This window comes from Gekko japonicus, unplaced genomic scaffold (assembly GCF_001447785.1).
Source record: "Gekko japonicus isolate JY-2015 unplaced genomic scaffold, Gekko_japonicus_V1.1 scaffold265, whole genome shotgun sequence".
Taxonomy (NCBI): Eukaryota; Metazoa; Chordata; class Lepidosauria; order Squamata; family Gekkonidae; genus Gekko; species Gekko japonicus.
Window position 1 is genome coordinate 677,600 of NW_015176459.1, and position 19,884 is coordinate 697,483.

Here is a 19,884-nt window from a genome sequence, read left to right on the forward strand (position 1 = left end):
GCTCACTCTTGGTTAAAAGATAGCCAGTGTTACATCCACATCTGACCTAAAACACAAGTTCTCAATTGAGGCTCCCACTTTGTGGAACGGACTGCCTAAGTGGTCACAAAATCACCCACACTTCGATAGAAATATAATAATAAATAATTTCACAGAACGTACAAAATAGAAATGTTCAAACAACATTTATATAAAGGGAAAATGACTATAGTAGAATGGAACATTTCAGGACAGCACTGTCCTGGCTTATGCCAGGCTCTGGGCAATGTACAAAAGGTAAAATACCATAAAACCAAATACAGATTTTAAAATATCCATATATGGTATGTCATGCCTTAGGCAGGTGGGGTTTTATTTGGTTGGCATTGCATTCTAATTCTGTAATTCTACCACATTGTTTATTGGAAGCCTTATGCTGTCCAACTGCATTGTTTTTCTATGTTTTAATTTGCCTTGAGTCTCAGTGAAAAAGGTGGGCTAGAAAGTAATTAAATAAAAATAATTTAAATCCAGTTAGTTAGTTATTTTTTAAAAACCCTCTGCAAACTTAATGCTGGTTCCTTCCTATCTATGCTTTTGAAATGGAACTTCACCAAAAATTAAAGTATCATCAAACTATGGGACCCAGCACAGAAGAGCTGGTGTGCTTAACAAAATGCACAAAAATGCATCTGCACTCACAATGTTCTAATTCTGTTTAAGCAGTGAATGTGTGTTTATGGATCACAGGAAAAAGTCCCACCCTACTTACTTGCAAGAAGCCAATTATCCTTTTCCAGCTTCAGCCTCTGCAGCACCCTTTCAATATGCTCAGACTGTTTCTTCTCTTCTTCAAGAAGCTTATCCTGAAGGGCTGTACAGCGCTCTTTTTCTTTTTTCTTTTTATTTGGAGGCTAAAAAAAATCCAGAACACTGCATAAGAATTTGCTATTCAGCCCACAACCATGCTGGGTCCATAAGAATCAGGCCTCGTGAAACGTGTCATGCTTTTCCTGCTGCCTGCTAGCAGAGTGGTCTTGTAGAGATTAAATATGCTTAGAGGTTAGTATGACTGACAGGTACCAAAGACCTTGTACCAAAATATGCTATTCATTTTAGACACACCGCATTCAATTACATCCCTGTATCATGTTTTTTAAAAAACATTATGAACTGGGATGGACGTAAAATATCATGGTAACCAAGCAACAGAAAGCATCAAGCCTCTCAGAATAAATATTACATACCATTTCCTGATTGTCATCGATTGCTTTCATCTGGACTTTGAGTTTGTTGACTTCCCTCTTATAGCTGCTGTGAGGTACGGCGAGGTCATACATTGTCAGTGACCAGAACGTAGCATAGAACTGTGGACTGATGTCATCCCAAACCTTGGGAAGGTGCAAGGAGATCACCGCTTCATGAACAGGAGCCATCACAAGTTCACACGACGTAATGTATTTGTGAACTTTTTGCTGCTGTTTGTTCCCCTTCTCAGCTTTTTTCAGTTCATCATATTTTGACTGATTAAAAAAAGACATGCACACACATTGAATCATAAGTTGTACACACACACATACACACAGAGAACTAGGGATTATTACAAAGTACAGGACAATTTAAATCAACAGGAATGGGGCATCTCATAAACAATACAAGAGAAGTTTGGATTGCAGGAATCCGAAAACAGAGCTGAACCCAAGCTGAAACAAAGCATAAGCATTAATACCACACATTAAGCAGTGCAGGAATTACATAGCAGGATCATGCATATAGCAATAGACAGTGCATACTAAATACCATAGTACAAACCAGAGTCCCTATCACTTTATCAAAATGTCTGGAAAAAAATTAATTACAGTATATTCCTATTACTTCCTGGAGAACTGAGTTTTTCTTGGTTTGTGGAAAGCCAGGAGGGTGGGAGCCTTCCTGGCCTCATCATGCACACCAGTCTGTGTTTCCTATCATGCCTTAGTAAAAGCTTATGGCTCAATTCAGACATCATGCCTGACCATAGTTTGCGCTAAACATAATTTAGAACCCCACCATGGTACCGTTGCATGTTTGTTTTCATTTTTTATCTGTTCAGTACTTTGTCTCTACAGAAACAGCAAAGGCCATAATGAGGGTTTGTCAATTCAGGCATCACAGCATACCCTGGGATAGCAGAAACTACAGCCTGAAATTCCACTTCACACCATTGTTTCAGATTCTGGTTTGCTGGCCAACTGCATTATCATGAATCATCAGTTCAGACACTACACTAAACCAGAGCTAAGCTTCCTCAACTGTGGTTTAGTGAGATGTCTCAGCTAAGCTAGCCACTGAATACAGCATACTGCAAATTCTTGTGAGGTCCCTAAATGGATCTATGGAATGGATCTAGCACGGAGATCAACTGGAACATTTGTACTTACTGAAATATGGTGTGCATACATGGGCCTCGAAAGGAAAAATGCAGCATCATGAGGGGTATGAAACTCATTACAGAGAACATCGATAGAAGGCACTCGCTTAATATAATCCTCTGTGCTTAAATTGGATGCTAAAAATCCACCAAATTGTACCAGAGTGTCATGACACTGAAAGGAGAAGTACAAAAGGTATTAGATGGCCAATGGATGCTTTTCGTGGAAAGTGGTCCATTTTAAACAACACTCAGCATTCTTTAAAAATAAGAATACGGCTGACAAATCACTGCTACGTGCAACAAGCACCAATGACAAAATGTGGATGCCTTCCTCGGTGCATAATAAGCAGTACTAATAATGGCACGATAAACAACAGTATTTCCCTCTGAATACTGAAGATGTTTCAAACAGGACAATCCTGCATAGCCAAATAAGCATGCAGTCACTTCTGTATTTGGTGAGCCATGCAGACCAGCAGTACATCTTCAGTGCTGCTCTGGGGTACAGCCCTGTCCTCTATGCCTCACAAAAGTCCAAATGAAGCACCTTCACTCATCCCTGGCCTGGACACCCCCTCAGACACCTTACTCCACTTCCTGCATAGCTAAAAACCTCAAAGGGCTCCATCAGTTCTGCTCAGTAAAGGAGTTGATGTTCCCAGGAAGAAGTGGGTGTTCAAGAGACTGTTGGTGACATGGGTGAGGAAGGTTTCCTTGAAGGAAACCAGTTCAGCAAATATCATCTCAGGTAATTGTGACCTGGGGCCTTCCTACCCAAAGGATTCCTGGCTGACGGGTTTGGAATAAATGCTCAGGCCCAGCATACCTGCAGGTTGAAGTATCACCCCACCCCAATCTTTGTGGCTGTTCTGCATCTGTGATCATCATGACAGGACAGCCAACTAACTAAATTCTGCACCAGATTCTACTCTTTAAAGATGCACTCCTTACAGAACATGTGTGTGTGTGTGTGTGTGTGTGTGTGTGTGGTGTGTGTATAAAGTGCCATCAAGTCACAGCCAACTTACAGCAACCCCAGCAAGGGACTTTCAAGGCTAGTGAAATGTTTGCCATTGCCTTTCTCTGCAGTCTTCCTTCGTGGCCTCCCTTCCAAGAGCAGACCCTGCTTAGCTTCCTAGACCTGATGAGATCAGGCTATAACATGCCACCTTCCCTCCCTTGAAGAACATAGAGAATATCAAAATAGTTTTTACTTGCCTGGTCATACAGTTTTCCCACAAGTTTCAAATGTTTCTCTCCTCCTTCTTGAAAGATCACACCATTTCTCTGCTGAGCCATGAGAAGGCACAGTGGAAGAGCAAGATCATGATCCAAAAGTGCATCTTTTAATCTCTGAGAAGATTTCTTAGTGTTTCTGATCTGGCCAAAATATCCACCCTGACCAAAGATGTGAAATAAGTTAGTAAAACCCAGAATTTATCCCTTAGTTCCTCACCTAAAATATCATAAGATGCATCAGGAAGATGAACCTGCAGGAGCAGACAACTTTTGGCTATTCCTTTGTCTACCTATACAGATCCTTTCATTTGGAGAACTCCAAATACACTCTAATTGCTGTCCCTTGATGCTCCAGCACAAATTTGCCCACCCTCTCAATATCAGGGTTAATGTGGTATAGTGTCAAACTAGAATTTGAAGACCGTGGTTCAAATCGCCACTCCACTACTCTGCTGGGTGACCTTGGGCCAGTCTCAGCCTACCTTCCTCACAGGGTTGCTGTGAGGATAAAATGGAGGAGGGGAGAATGTTGTAAGCTACTCTGGATTCACATTGGGGAGAAAGGTACAGTATAAATTTAGCAAATAAATTCTTTAGTAATTGTTAAGGGACTGGGACTATTATTTACACATGGAATTCACTGCCAAAGGAGGTGGCAGCAGCTACAAGCACGGACAGCTTCAAGAGGGGATTAGATAAGCATATGGAGCAGAGGTCCATCAGTGGCTATTAGCCACAAGGTATAGATAGGAACTCTCAGGCTGGGGTGAGTGATGCTCTGTATTCTTGGTGGGGGGGCAACAGTGGGAGGGCTTCTAGTGTCCTGGCCCCACTGCTGGACCTCCTGATGGCACCTGGTATTTTTGGCCACTGTGTGACAGAGTGTTGGACTGGATTGGCCATTGGCCTAATCCAACATTGGCTTCTCTTATATTCTTATCCGTACACTATTTTATTTTTATTTGGGGATTTATATCCCACCCCTCCCCTGCAACGAGGGACTAGGCACTGTCATGAAATTGTACAATGATGAGCACAAGCAGCACGGAGGGTTATATCAGGAGAGGTGGTCCTGCAGCTTTAAAGGCTGTAATCAGTTGAACCTAATCTGGAAACAAACTGGCAACCAGTGCAGCTGCCTCAAGATTGGATGCATGCAAGTAGACCAAGATGACCAGCCATGAGTATATACGCACATTCTGTTTGCTTTTCAGAAATTTCAGTTGCGCTATTTTTTACTTCCATTGTTGAGGCAATCAATATTTTTTAAAAACACACATGTACATACACATGTGTGCAACATTCCAAACTTCTATTACTGCGTTTTTGCCAAAGCCATTAAAAAAGACGAACTGCCAACACACCTCTGCTTTGAGTTGCTCTCCCCCAGTCATAGCTTCCAGCTGCTCCATGGTCATCTCTTCAGTGATTTCTATCCCAGCCATTTTTTGTACCACCTCTTTCAAAATAAGCAGGTCAAAACTATAGAGAAAATGAGAACAATTTAAAAAAAGGACTGACATGTAAGTGCCATAAACAGTAATTCAGAGTACATAATTCCTAATCTAAATTCAGCAGTATCAGGACAGTCAAAGGCACTAATTATCATAGACGGTAAGCATGTGGGCATGTTTTTAGTGTGCATGCTTTTGAAAGTGTGGTTACCACACAGTGCTTTTTTGAGGGGGTTTTATAAAAAAAACGAACCAACATCTTTCCAAAATTACTTACAGATGATGCAGAAACCACATGGCCAAGGGCAAGAAGCTGCTGCATGCAACCAGTAGCATATGGGTAACTACCCTGAACAGCAGCATCCACTCTGTGCAGAGCTGATGAAAATGGCACACATTGCAATGTGGCTGAACATGCAGGTTTGCATCTGAATCTGCACGACTGTAGTAAGTATTTATTTATTCATTCATTTATTCATTCAATTTATACCCCGCCCTCCCCACCGAAGCAGACTCAGGGCGGCTTACATAAAATACATATATAAATACAGTTAAAAATCATTCATAAAACATCATAACAAATTACATTTTAGTTATCCTGAAGTGCTGGAACGGTATACAAGTAAGGAGTTCTCAATCCAGCACCTGGAAAACTTGCACCTTACTTGAGTTGTGGGGTGCAACCACGCTGGAATATATCCACTAAAAATGTGATTTTCAACTTTTCCAGGCTCAGGATCCCCTTAGCATGGAGCCCACCAAGCCACAAGAATGTGACAGTATGAGGGGCAGCCAGATTTATGACCTCAGCCAGTGCTGAGGTCAGGACCATGAGCAGCAGCCTAAGAGCACTAAGGACAAGCCAAGCACCAGGAAAGGTTCTTCAGTGAGAATGAAGCCAAGAGCAAGAGCCACAGAGGGATCCTTTCCAACTATGAGTGACCTTGCCTCACCTTCCAGGCAGGAGGCATGGCCTACTTTTCATGCCTACACAGCATGCAACCGGTCCTTCCAAAAGGAAACTATGGTGGCTCTGCAGAAAATAACAGCCCAGCAGGTGGGGCTCCACAATTCCCCTGAGGGTCCCAGTCCATAGGCTGAAGACCACTGTACTCAAACATCTCTAGCCCTACATTTCACAGAGGCATGCAAACATAACTTCATCAGTGCATCTACAACAAAGCATACTTGGAGATCTGAGGTAACATAAGACTGTCTACTTGCCTTTTCCCAGCCTTCAGTTGATTTGCCACATACTGGAGTAGACCAGCAAGTTCAATAGGGTATTTCCGAAAAACTGCGCCACAGAAGCTAGCTAAGCCTAGAGCAGGTGGGGAGAAAGACACAGCTCATATCCAAGCACGGTCACTAAAAATAAGCTTTTAAGTACTGTATGTGAATCTGGTCACTGCATATTAAAGACCTACTTCTCCTGCGTTGCAAGCAAGCAGTGGTTATCCATACAGCTTTATCAGTACATTTCTTGAGAAGATCACTGTTTTCTCTCCTGACTCTTGAGCAACAATTAGGTGATAAGGGGCCCTAACTGTACGTTACCGAAAGCAAACATTACTGAAGTAGAAGGGAAGAAAAATGTAGGGGAGCAGTTCCAGCCAGCAACAGGCAATGTTTGCTCCAGCTAGCCCCAGGCAATGAAACAGAGATTTTGATTATTTTTTAAAAAAAATACTAACTTTGCAGCCAACTGGAGATTGTCGTGTCATCGTGTTTCATCCTCTCCTTTTCAGGATTGGCCAACGCTTCAATAATGCAATCTTTTTTTTTTTTTAAGTTAAGCAAGATATGCCCTCAGAATGAGTTATATACAGCAGGGATGAATTATTCAGCATCATTTTCTAAATAAATGGACCGCCACGTTTGCACATGGGAAGTGACTTGTGATATCAGAGTAAAATAAACCTGGAACGGCTGCCACCTCAAGAAAGGATTTATCACTTTGAAGCATTTACAACTTCTTTTTCACTGACTTGCAAATACAGTGTGTACCTTTAGAGAAAGCATTCTACCATCCTTACATAAAGAACACCCTTAAGGGATTGCTCTGGGAGAGGCAATAGTCCCGTACAAGGAAAGGCCAACCAGATTGAAATGCACCACTCAAGTGAAATCTGGGATTGAGCTCCTGTTAAAATGACACCCCTAATCGCAGTTCACGAGTCTGAAAATTTAGAAACTTAAATGATATTTTGTAAGGACTACAGCTATTTCACCACAGTAACGAGACCAGATGTCCAAAGGAAAATTGCAAGCTCCTTATTAAGGAACAAGCAAGCCTTTCAACAAGCAGCTTTATCAAATTAAGCTTGGAAGGGGTATTATCAGCCTCTACCTTGGCTTCAACACAACAACTAAAAACTAACAGGAGCAACCACAGGATGAACCCAAAGACTAGCAGGGGCCAATGAAGGTAGACAGATATGAGATCATCAAAAGGATACAAGCCAAGACGTCGTAATTCAGTGAAGTGAGGTATTTCAACGAATCAACCACTGGCGTTATTAAATTATCATACTTCTGTATCTGAGACAAAATCTGAAAAGACCAAATAAAAATTAGTTCCTCCCAAGGAACGTACAGAAACCACTTATGCTGTTCACAGACTTTTTAAAAAGTCAACTCTTACACCATGTGCACTTTAGAAAGCAATCTATAAGGTACTTAAAATTATATGAAGACCCCAAACACTTTGCATTCAATAATATATTTAAAAACAAACAGCTTATTTTGCCACTTCTGGTAACTTTAATGGGGTTTTGAAACAGCAAAAAGGCATCATACTTATCTGTCACATACATAATCAAATAAAATGGTTGGATTGCTGTGGCTCAGTTTCCCAATTTGTCTTCCAGAAGGCTTCACATTTTCCTTGGTCAGACGCCTATGGGAGACATCATCACAACTTAATTCTCTTATACGCAGATTCGTATTTCCATTCACAACTGTATATGCATCTATCTTCCTGTAAATGGGGAGTAAATCTACTTTTCCCTTCGGGAGGGGGACGGGGGACGGGATGGGACAGATATAGAGTTTCATATATAATCGCTTACTAGGGGCAAGAAACTGGGGCAAGAAACAAGTCAAAATAGGTGAACAAGTGACAATAGGTCAGGGACTTCATTGACACCATACACAACATTCTCAACCTGCTGCAGCAGAGAGAATAGGTTCAAATGGACGACGAGGGTTTAAGTCTTTGGTTCTATTAAGCCTTATTGGCAAACGTCGTTATCAAGGTTTCTGGCTGAGCAGGCACAAATCAGTTTGCCTATTCAAAAGTAACAGTACACCATCATCTGTCACAAAAGGAAACAGAACGCCAAAGGGAGAACATCAGGTTTACTAATATAATATCTGTAGTTTGGCATGAAATGTGAACTGGCTCAAGTGTACGTTCTCTTATTATGTAGGCCAGCATGATTAAAGTAACTTTGACCCAATTTCTGAGTTGCTGCTGAGATCAGTGCATGCACAACATCCCCACTTCTCCCTACAGTGATGACCACCAGCCCAGGTCTCACTATCACACTTCCTTATAACACTGCACATGCATGCATGCATGCTCGCACACACAGATGACACAATATGTTAGTCTTTAAGGTGCTATTGGACTCTTACTCTTTTCTACTGCTACAGAGATGACCGTGTGCTAGTACTCGAGTGGCCAAAAATGCAGCAGAATGGGCAAAGAGAGAGTCCTGCGTAGCGATTTTATTACAGGTACTATCCAGACAAAGTGATCTTAAGCACCACTGATTTGAATGAGGGAGTAAACACATACTTAAGCCTTTGCCCAAAAAAGCAATGTCACTTAGAAATGCTTAACTCTTACTGGGTCATGTCTGATCGTTTCACTAAGGCAAAAATACTGAAGAAAGCTTAAGAAACGCATAAGGGTATGCCTTGTTTTACAGGAAAAATTAAGTGTTTGAAGCTTTATACAAACAGCCGTTTCAACAATCAGCTCCTAGAATCTCACCTACAGTCCCCAGTAGAAGAACAAACTTCAAACCAACTTACTTCATAATATATTTGGCTCTGTCAATTGTCTGAGCTTTAACTTTCACTAGGAGTGGGTGGCTATTATACGTTTCATTCTTCCACTGACCATAGAGACGGTACCTATCAGACATTGTAAGAAGCTAATTAGAAAACAAACACACACTTTGTGATTTAGACAATTATGTAAAAAATAATTTCAGTTTTCCAAATACATCTTTTTCAAGCAAGTACTCACCGGTACTGGTATGGAAATGTTTTAAACATTCCCCAGAGTTCTTCTGACATGCATGCATTACAGTCCATCAAGGTAAGAGAAGGGAGCAAGACCTGATCTGTAATACTCAGCAAACAACTGAATAATACTTCCTGAGGGGGAGGGAAAACAAAAAATAAAAACAAAAAATGTAGAAGACCAACTGCAACACACAAAATAAACAAATCCCTAAAGGTAAAGGTTCCCTTGCTCGAAAGCCAATCAAATCCGACTCTAGCGTTGCGGTGCTCATCTCCGTTTCAAAGCCGAAGAGCCAGCGCTGTCCGAAGACGTTTCCGTGGTCGTGGCCGGCATGACTAAACACCAAGGTGCACGGAACGCTGTTACCTTCCCACTGAAGTGGTACCTATTTATCTACTTGCAATTTCTTGCTTTCAAACTGCTAGGTTGGCAGGAGCTGGAACTAGAGATGGGACCTCACTCCATCATGCGGTACACTCGGGTCTCGAACTGCTGAACTACTGACCTTCCACAGCCTGCAGTTCAGCGTCTTAACCACTTGAGCCACCGCAGCTCCCTACCCAAGGACAAATTCAAAGGGTAGGGAAACAAATACCTACCCAAGGACAAATTCAAAGAACAGCTCTTTATATTGCTTACTCAGGAATTCTACAAGTTTATGAAACTAAATTCTTGTTAATCTAAGCTCTCTGCACCACACCAACTCCATATTGCCTACAATTCTGTACTTCTTAACACATGCAAATGAGAATGTGAACAGTGAAGAGAGTAGTGTTTTGGTGGGTTATGTTCCCACAAATATGTCATGCTGTATTTCCTACATGATGTTTGTGTGAACTTTACCCACCAAAACACTACGCTCTATACTCAGGCAGAGGTGTAGCTGCAGGAGTGCCACGCAGCTTGAGTGATCCTTATCAAGAGCTGATATTGGGGAAGGCACTGATTCAAAACAATAAGCAGTGCACCCTTTCCCAGAACCAATTTTCTAGTTAAATGAATGGAAAGACCTGTTGGGGGTGGAGGGATGTGTGCGCATGTGCAGACACACAGAGAGATCTCTGGATCTGAATTATTAGACTTCTACTTTGGGAGCCACAAAGATTGCACAATTTGCTTCTGTTGGTTCAGGAACTATGTTTCTTGGCTCTCGAGACAGAAAGAGCAACATTTCACGGGATCAGTTCAGTGGGTTCCCAGCTTTCATGATGCCTGTTCCAGTTTTAGACTAAATTTTGGAGAGTACTTTTGACAAACGTGGTAGTTAATTGTGCTGGAAAAGTATAGATATTATGTTAAAAGTTCAAAGTAGCTCACCATTTTCTCCTTATCCTCTTGCTTGTTTCCATCAGATTGGTACTACAGAAGTAAAACAAAACCACTGTTCAAATATAATTGTTTCAGACCAAGGACACAACAGAGAAGCAACTAAAGCAAACAAGGAAGCAAAACAGCCTGGCAGAAAAATCAATTTTTTTTTGGTCCTCTCTGCTGTTTTAGAGAAAGTGAAGTACTGATTGAAGAGCAGTACCAGCTCTCTCCTTGCTGTAGGCACCTGCCAAAGCCAGCAACTACTACAGGCACATGGATTCTTTGCAGAAGCAGATACTCCCTTAGAGACCAAAAAGCAGATCTAGAAACAAGTGTTCAAATTTACTACCATCAGGTCCGTGTAGTGCTACGTTAGATGCTTTTCAGAAAAACACAGCATATCATAAAGGTGATATTTACAAAGATGTTTGTCAGGGAACTGCCAAATTCCAGCTCAGATTTACAAGTGCTTACCCAAGTACTTAAACATCTGTTAACAACCTGTAATTGTCAGAAGACTAATTTCATTGCACCTAACGGGAAAACTACTTCGGCTGTCAGATATTTAATGGTGAAATTACACAGAATGTTTTGCCGTACGAAAAGGGTTATAATTTTTTTCTTTCAAAGCAACAACACGGCTTTATTTATTGCATAGTATCTGTACGTGCAACCACAACACAATTGCAATTCTATTCCTGAAGAAAGACCTCGCTATGAAGACTCCCATTATAGCTTCCATCACTATCTCTTGTTTATGTACTCATATTATTCATTGTCTGAATTAGCATTTTAAGACCCTGGCAATGTTTGTTAACTGCCTTTCCTCTTTAGCCACCTGCCTTCCAAACAGCCTGCTTGCAATTTAAAAGACAAATGCTAGAGATCAGAGAGTAAAGAGAGAATGGAGGAAGAAAGAAATGATGGCTGCAATAAACTACTGAGGGCTTAGCATCTCCTGCACTTCAACTGGTGCCTTTCATACAGCAGTACTGCTGACATAACATTTGCAGTTATCTATGGAGACATTTCAAGGAAACATAAGACACTTGTAGCGCAAAAGTGTGGCTGACCATTAGGTTGCCGACAGCACCTTTAGAACTTGATATCAGATAAAACTACTGATTTTTTTCTTGCCTCAACAGTGAAGCATTTCCCTTCTTATGTTTAATATGGATACTTAAAATAATTTAAACACTGGCCAGATGATGTTAAAATGCTTCCCTCCAGCGGCACTTCATATCCAAGCTACAATTCACCGGGCCAACTGTCACCACTGAAGACGCATGCATGCATTGAGAATACTATAACACAACAGTCAGGTTACACTTGGCTAAAGATACGTGTTCATCTCATTTATATCCTTCTTTTCTCCCCAGTAGAGACTCAAAGCGGTTTAACAGCATTCTCCAAGGTCACCCCATGAGCTTCCATGGCAGAGTAGGGATATGAACCTGGGTCTCCCGGATCCTAGCCCGATACTCTAATTACTACACCATGCTGTATATTAAATATACATCTCTAGTTCTGTATTCCACTTCCTACCGAACAATTCTCTTCAGTGATTGTAATGGCTGCATAATTCAGAGGTAAAGCCTGGCGGAGGGTATTCATCAAGTCAGGGAACCCCAAGAGAGGAAAATGCTTGTTTTTCTCACTAGCTTTATTAGCCCTTTCATGTGGGACAGAGCTCCACAGCAGGAGGCTGCTAAGGCAAATGAGAGCGCAGATGTGAATCACTAACGTGTCATTCTGCAACCATTCCAGTTAATTAGCTTGCCATCACCAAGCCCAAGACTAAATAAGTCAACAGTACTTCCCTAGTACAGGAGAAATCCCTCTCAGCATCTTCAGTTTGATTATTAATACCACTATCCTTCATTCTTACAAAAGTTTAACTGCATACAGAAGGACATAGCATCAGTCATCAGCATTTGCTTCTTCAAAAAGCATCCTGTTACCTACTAAATCAAAGCCATGAAGAAAAACTTTCCTGCATCCCCCCTCTTGAGAGAGAATAAAAGTTGCTTTTCCACAGGTTTCGGTCCTCTGCCACCCTTCTGTATATAAATTATATACCGAGACACCATCACCCCACAGATTTCTGTAGGGTACAGAAAGAGCCACTGCAATTTATTCTTTGCTCAATAGTCTAGCTCACCAACCTCTTTCATAAAAGCTTTGCCAAGACGCACCACCTTCGCAAATAAAATGGGATCATGGGAGAGATGGGGCCCAAGGTAACAAAGCATGTTGAACACTTCCTTCCTTAAATCTTCAAAGCTTTCTACTTGCTTTGGTGCTCTCTTGTTTTGCAAAGGAGGAATCGGTGTTCCTTTAGCACCTTTGGGCACTCCAACTCTGGGAGAGAGAAAAGACAGACGTTTTCCTGTTTACATAACACTTAAATTTAGCACATATTAATGTCTCAAATGTAGCACAGGTAAAAATCTCAAACTAGTCTATAAGATTTCTGTTCTGCGTACATCCCTGCATATCTCAGAAACTCTTCCACACAATTCACAATTAGCCAGAACAGGAATATTGCATCTATTAATTTTGAAAAGCCATGTACAAGAGAAATCAATATACAGCAAAGTGCATATATAGCAAAGAATAGATAGCAAAATTTAGACCCCAATATTATTTATCTGCAACTGAGAAGCTACATGTACAAAATGCCATTTTAAAACCCTTATTTTCAAACAGATCAAACAAAATTTAAAGCAAGTGAAAATTCACATATGTAAGTTGTATGTTTAGAAGCACCACTGCTGATTAATCCTTCCCTACATAGCACTAAGGTTACAAAAAAGTGGCAACAGGTTTTGCTTTTGCAACACGTGCTAGAAAAACAAGAGCAAAGGGCTGTTTTCTTAGCATTGTTATTCCTAAACTACACATCTTAGAATGTACAGCCTCTACACTGGGCTTCGCCTCCAGACTCCCACATTCAGGCCTCACCCAGAACCTTTTCATTTAAAGAAGTGGCAATGCTGAATGGCATGCAGTCCCATCTGCACCCTGGCTTTTGATCAGAGGTATTTTTTTTTAACCTTCTATGCAGCTGGAATGTTTGTAAACATTTAGTGAAATGTTCAGCACCTGAGCCAATGACTAAGGAGGGCTCAAGTGATGCCAGATCTATGAACAGTCAGTTTCCATGTAAGGCACACTGCAACTATTCTATATAATCTCTCTACAAGTAGCCACAGTTCACTTTACCTCCTGTAGAGAGGTTCAATCATCAGATGAAGAAGCTGACAGAGAGCAACAGCAATAGGCTTGTGTGATGTCGCATAAAATGGAGGCATTTGATCCATAATGCTCTGGGCATGCTGCCAATCACCGATTTTCAACATTACTTCTAATAAACCCAGTTTCTGGTTATCAGGCGGCTGAAAAGATGAAGTAATCAAGGAAAAACATTTTAAACACAGGAATTGTCCCCCCCCCCATATGTTGTATCATATCTTGGGATTATTCCTAGTGAGTGGGAAGAAAGCACATTACAAAAATATTAGGGCTTTCGCTCTCTTAAAGAAATGTTAGTTAAATAACTGTATTAATCAACTATATATATTAGCATATGAATAAAAACAGTTCTAGCAGAAGCTGGAAGAGCCGTCTGGAGAGACCCACTTTGGTGAGAGGTGGTAGCTGCTGATTTGCACCTGCTGCCTGCTCACCCGTCTCCCTTGGGCTGTGTTGGGGTGGGAAAACTGAAAGAGCTCACCAGCTCCAGCCAAATTGCTCTTGAGGTGACCCCCTTCCAGAGGGGAACCTGTTTTCAAAGTAGGGTGGTTCTGAACATAACCCTGAAAAATTTCCAACAGTGGTTCAAATGAGGAAAATTAGTAGATATTCATTGACAACTTTATTCTAATCATGAAGACTTCCCTTTCTTTTCCCATCCCCATGAGACTAAATTCTTGAACAGATCAAATGTTTGAATCCTTGTTCACTGAAATATTTGAAGGGGGTCAAAATAAGTGCAGCAATTTATACTGATTGTTATCCACCTTCTATCCAATTATCTACAACTGAGATTCTGGGTAAACTTGACTAGATATTATTATTTATTAAATGTGTTAATCACCCTATCCCAGCTTATGCTGGGCCCTGGGTGATGTACACGAGGGCATAATGCCATAAAAACATATAAAACATTAAAATTCTACAGAACAATTTAATAAAACTAATGACCCAATTAGAGTCTATGATGATGGCATCCTGGAAATTTCTACCACAGCTCTGGACTACCTGGCCAGTTTCTGGGCAGGGGGAGAGGGAACTCATAACAGCAATTGGGGGGGGGGGCAACCACAGAAAAATCTTTGCTGCCCTCAACCAAAAGCCTGGTGGAACATCTCCACCTTACAGGCCCTGCAGAATTGCATAAGATCCTGCAGGGCCCTGGTGTCATTCAGCAGAGAGGTCTACCAGCTTGGGGCCAGGACGGAGAAGGCCCTGGCCAAAGACAGCCGGGCATCCCTAGGGCCAGGGATCACCAGCAGATTGCTATCAGTAGAGCGCAAGGCTCTCCTGGGGACATATCAGAGGAGACAGTCCCATAGATACATTGGTCCCCGACTGCTCAAGGCTTTAAAGGTCAAAAATTTGAACTTGACTAGGTACTCCACTGGAAGCCAGTGTAGCACAGGTCAAATATGTGCAGTCCGTGACGTTCCTGTCAGGACTCGCACCGCCAAGTTCTGAATCAGCTGGAGTGTCTCGGTTAGTCACAAGGCAGGCCAGCACAAATAGTAATCTAATCAGCATAAATAGTTATCTATTGAAACTAAATCTGAAAATTGCAAGAAAAAAAAGTGAAAAAGGAAGTTATCCTGTTCTCTGATACTTACAACACTCAAAATGTGGACTGATGTCGTATGGAAAGCTTTTAAAGCATATATCAGAGGTTATCTACTTTTCCAGAAGGGAATATTTGTCTGAACTAAATAACTCAGGAAAAAAAATATATAAGGCTGAATCCTACCAGCTTTTTCACCGGCAAAAGAGGGAAGAGTGACCGTTTCAATTCCATTCCTCACTGCAGTACCCATCCCACATGGCTTTCTTTCTACTCTGTCCCCATGATGCCTGGCACAATAAGAGGCCTTTCTCCCTTTTGTATCAGCAAAAATTGGATCTGATCATTAGTACTTAACTTGCTGACCTTGTAGGGTTGGCCTTGGCTAGTATTTGGATGGGTAACGTCCAAGGAATACCAGGGCCCCCATGCAAAGGCAGACAATGGCAAACCACCTCTGAAACGTCTCTTGCCTCAAAAACAAGTCTAGCTCACCACCCAGTAGTGTATAATGCTACAGAGCTAGAACATCCGGCTGCCAGACAACCTTAATATCCCCTGGCTATACTACCCACAATGCCATACAATCATTCATTAATTGCTGGCTTTTTGTTTAAAAAGTCTATACTGGTAGACTTACCGCATATTCCTCTTTTCCCAACTGAATCTCCACTTTTTGATCCAAATGAAATTTTTATTGAGCACAGAACTGCACAGCTATAAAAGGGCCTGCCTCATTGAAGCATTTTGATTTTCTCAGTCTGCCTGAGAGCAGCATCTTCGACCTGGGTTACAATTCCAGACAGTACCCTGTCTGGATTCTAGACATACCTTTTCCATCTTCTCCTCTTCCTTCTCATTTTCTTTCTCCTTCTCCTCAGTCTTTTCGGAAGATGATACAACCATTGTAAGTTTCCTTACAATTTGCTTCACTTCTCCAATTTCTCGTTTATGTTCTTCAAGGATAGTATTGTCTGCTGGAAGGAGCTACAAAGACAGTTTGGAGATTTACTAACCTATAAATGCTCTCTTTTCCAGAGTTCATTGCTTATCACAGATGCCCACTATTAATATCTGAAACAGAAGCTGGAGGCCCATGAGCAATCAGATGGAGAAATATACTGGAAATATTTCACCTCCAGGACACCAGAATCTTAGGGGGCTGAGCAGGCCAATTTCCCCAAAGAACATGCTTGATCCTCATCAGGACTGTCCAGAGGACATTTTTAAAAATTACAAACTATTATTTTTCTGCATACTTAGGAAGTCTTTAAGAATGCAGTCCTTTCTTCCTGCCCCATCTGTACACACACAAGGTGCTTTTGTTATAGGCACTTTACCATGTACTTTGCTATTAAAGGGAAGAAGCTGGAAAGTGTAGGACAAGGGAAAAATGAATGGGATTTCTGAATGCGGGTTCTGACATTTCCTCTGACATGTTTATATATTGACAGCTATTGCTGTGCCTTCAAAAGCTTAATTATAATAGATCCAGATCTTGGTATGTAGCCTAGAATCTTCTGATTAGAGAAGCTTTTAGTAGAATATATTTTAGAACTGTACTTTTTGTACTTATATACATGTTAAGGAAAAGCATTATTAGAGGCCTCTGGATGCAATAAGAATGGAATGCTATTTAGAAGCTGCAAGGCCGCCGAGAGCAAAGTTTAGTGTGCTTCACAGCCCTTATCAGCTAGCTGTCCACATGCGAGCCCAGGAAGGACCCAGTGCTCTCTAATGTTCCCAGTGTTCTGAAGACAAGGTACTTATATACATGTTAGAGGCCTCTGGATGCAATAAGAATGGAATGCTATTTAGAAGCTGCAAGGCCGAGAGCAAAGTTTAGTGCGATTCACAGCCCTTATCAGCTAGCTGTCCACATGCGAGCCCAGGAAGGACCCAGTGTTCTCTAATGTTCCCAATGTTCTGAAGACAAGGTAAACAAGTGTAATTACTGACACCACGGAGAGATGCACTGAATCAAATTATGGTTGTATGATGTTAACTACTTGGTACCAATTAGAAACTCTTTAATGTGCAAACAATATGTGATGTCGTTTGGGGTATAAGACCTTCTGCCCTTCCTGGTTAAGGCAGAATACAGTTTTGGAACTACTGAGTGCAAAGGCACTCAGCCCTGTATTCCCTGTTTCAAGGCAATAAACAGATATTCATCTAACTTGTTGGACTCCAACTGTGTGTTTCCAATTCAGCACGGGAGCACACAGGCACAGACCTGTGTATCTAAAGTCACTTCTGGTCACCACACCTTAAAAAGGATATTATAGCTTTGGAAAAAGTGCAGAAAAGGGCAACTCGAATGATAAAAGGGTTGGAACACTTTCCCTATGAGAAAAGGTTAAGGCGCTTAGGGCTCTTTAGCTTGGAGAAAAGACGACTGAGGGGTGACGTGATCGAGGTTTATAAGATTATGCATGGGAAAGAGCAGGTAGAGAAAGAGGTACTTTTCTCCCTTTCTCACAATACAAGAACTCGTGGGCACTCCATGAAACTGCAGAGCGGTCGGGTTAGAACGGATAAAAGGAAGTACTTCTTCACCCAAAGAGTGATTAACACTTGGAATTCACTGCCACAGGAAGTGGTGGCGGCTACAAGCATGGATGGCTTCAAAAGGGAATTAGATAAGCATATGGAGCAGAGGTCCATTAGTGGCTATTAGCCACAAGGTATAGATAGGGACTCTGGGGCAAGTGATGCTCTGTCATCTTGGTGCTTGGGGGGGTCAACAGTGGGAGGGCTTCTAATGTCCTGGCCCCACTGGTGGACCTCCTGATGGCACTGGTATTTCTGGCCACTGTGTGACACAGAGTGTTGGACTGGATGGGCCTTTGGCCTGATCCAACATTGGCATCTCTTATGTTCTTAAGTTGGAATGTAAAAGGGTCAAGGAGGGAGGTTGCTTCCCAAGGACCATTGCCTTTCGAATGGGGAATTATTATTTACTTTATTAGGCTTATATCCCACCCTCCCCACATTGTAGGCTCAGGGCAGATTCCAACATATAGGTCTGCAATTTATGCAGATTTATATTTAAAATCTGTAAAATCAATAAAATCATCACATACTAAAACAACAACACCTCAACAGTCTGGAAGCTAACAGTACAATCTCAAGCAGAGTTACACCCTTTTAAGTCAACTGAAACCAATGTGCTTGAAACGATGCAACTCTCTGCTTAGGACTGTACTGTAAATAATGGAATAATATTCAACTACAAGACTCCCACAGCATCAGAATCAAACACAGGCAATCTGGCCTGCCATGCATTAAAAGCACAGGTGAATAAAACAGCTTTAATCAGGTACCCAAAGCTCAGTGTGGTCAGCATTGGATGCCAAAGGAACATTTCTAGGGAAGGCACGTAAACACAGTGCCAATCATACAGAAGGTCCCATCTCAAACCACCACTCGGTCTCTGTTGGTGGAAGGCCCCAGAGAAGGGCTTGAAGGGTAATAGAGAACAGGCAGATTGACATGGGAACATGCAATCCTTTAGGTATTTGGATTGCAAGCAGCAGAGAACTTTGAGTGAAAAAATGACAGTTTTAATTGTGCCTGGAAACAAGTGAAAAAATCACTAGGGATGTTTTAAAATCAAGGAGACGCATTTCAAACAGCTAATGCACCAACCAACTTAATGATCAGTACTCTGAACCAGCTGAACATTCCTAGCAGTATGGTAATCTAGTCCAAAGGGCATGGATGACTCTGGCAAGACTATCTCTGTCCCAGACGGGTCACAACTGGCACATCACTTCTGCTGCTGAAAGGCACTTAGTCATGAGCAAATGGTGCAATCCCTCATTTTTCCACAGCCTTCCACTTTCCTGGAACCCTTCCCAAGGAGAACATGTATATCTCTGATGTTAACCTATTTATCACTTTGTGAAAATGAGCACTACAGATAGCACTCCTTAAGACTGCATGTTATATATAAGGCTGCTCAGACATTTTCTTATATGTAGTTAGTATGAGAACGCCTGATCCGAACAGAGGCAAAATTATAGCAAACCTAGCATAACTGACGGCATAAGGAAATCCAGAATGAACACACACACGCAGAAACTAGCAGTGAGATAAACCTTATTCCAAATTAATCTATATACTAATATTGAAGTCACCCCCTGGTGTGCGGATACCTAAATCCGCGCACCGGGGGCACCTGGGGGGCAGGGAGATTTTTGTGCACACGTGGGACGGTCCCCAGGTGTGCACAAAAATCTGAAAACTTTAAAAAACTATCGGGGGGATATTTAAATCCCACCAAAACTAAAAGTGTGTTCCCTGCGCATGCGCAGGGAACGCTCTGCGACCTACCTGGCTTCAGTGCGAGCGACCGGTGCGAGCGACCGGTGAGGCCCGGCAGCGGGGGGGGGGAGACCGGCAAGGCCCGGCG

The 19,884-nt window shown here is 41.9% G+C and overlaps 1 protein-coding gene across 1 annotated transcript in view; it reads right to left on the bottom strand.

Annotated features, from left to right (window-relative positions):
- The window catches only part of THOC2 (THO complex 2), a 58,289-nt gene that overhangs the window by 16,183 nt on the left and 22,222 nt on the right, over positions 1-19,884 (bottom strand). Inside the window, exons 10-24 of the mRNA XM_015426985.1 lie at positions 16,299-16,454; positions 13,880-14,052; positions 12,820-13,015; positions 10,661-10,702; positions 9,344-9,474; positions 9,127-9,228; positions 7,900-7,984; positions 7,545-7,638; positions 6,780-6,860; positions 6,310-6,406; positions 4,996-5,113; positions 3,611-3,790; positions 2,400-2,564; positions 1,227-1,502; positions 752-893 (exon numbers count right to left, since the gene is read on the bottom strand). Of these exons, the coding sequence (XP_015282471.1) occupies positions 752-893; positions 1,227-1,502; positions 2,400-2,564; positions 3,611-3,790; positions 4,996-5,113; positions 6,310-6,406; positions 6,780-6,860; positions 7,545-7,638; positions 7,900-7,984; positions 9,127-9,228; positions 9,344-9,474; positions 10,661-10,702; positions 12,820-13,015; positions 13,880-14,052; positions 16,299-16,454 (2,038 nt within the window). The remainder of the gene's footprint in view (positions 1-751; positions 894-1,226; positions 1,503-2,399; positions 2,565-3,610; positions 3,791-4,995; positions 5,114-6,309; positions 6,407-6,779; positions 6,861-7,544; positions 7,639-7,899; positions 7,985-9,126; positions 9,229-9,343; positions 9,475-10,660; positions 10,703-12,819; positions 13,016-13,879; positions 14,053-16,298; positions 16,455-19,884) is intronic.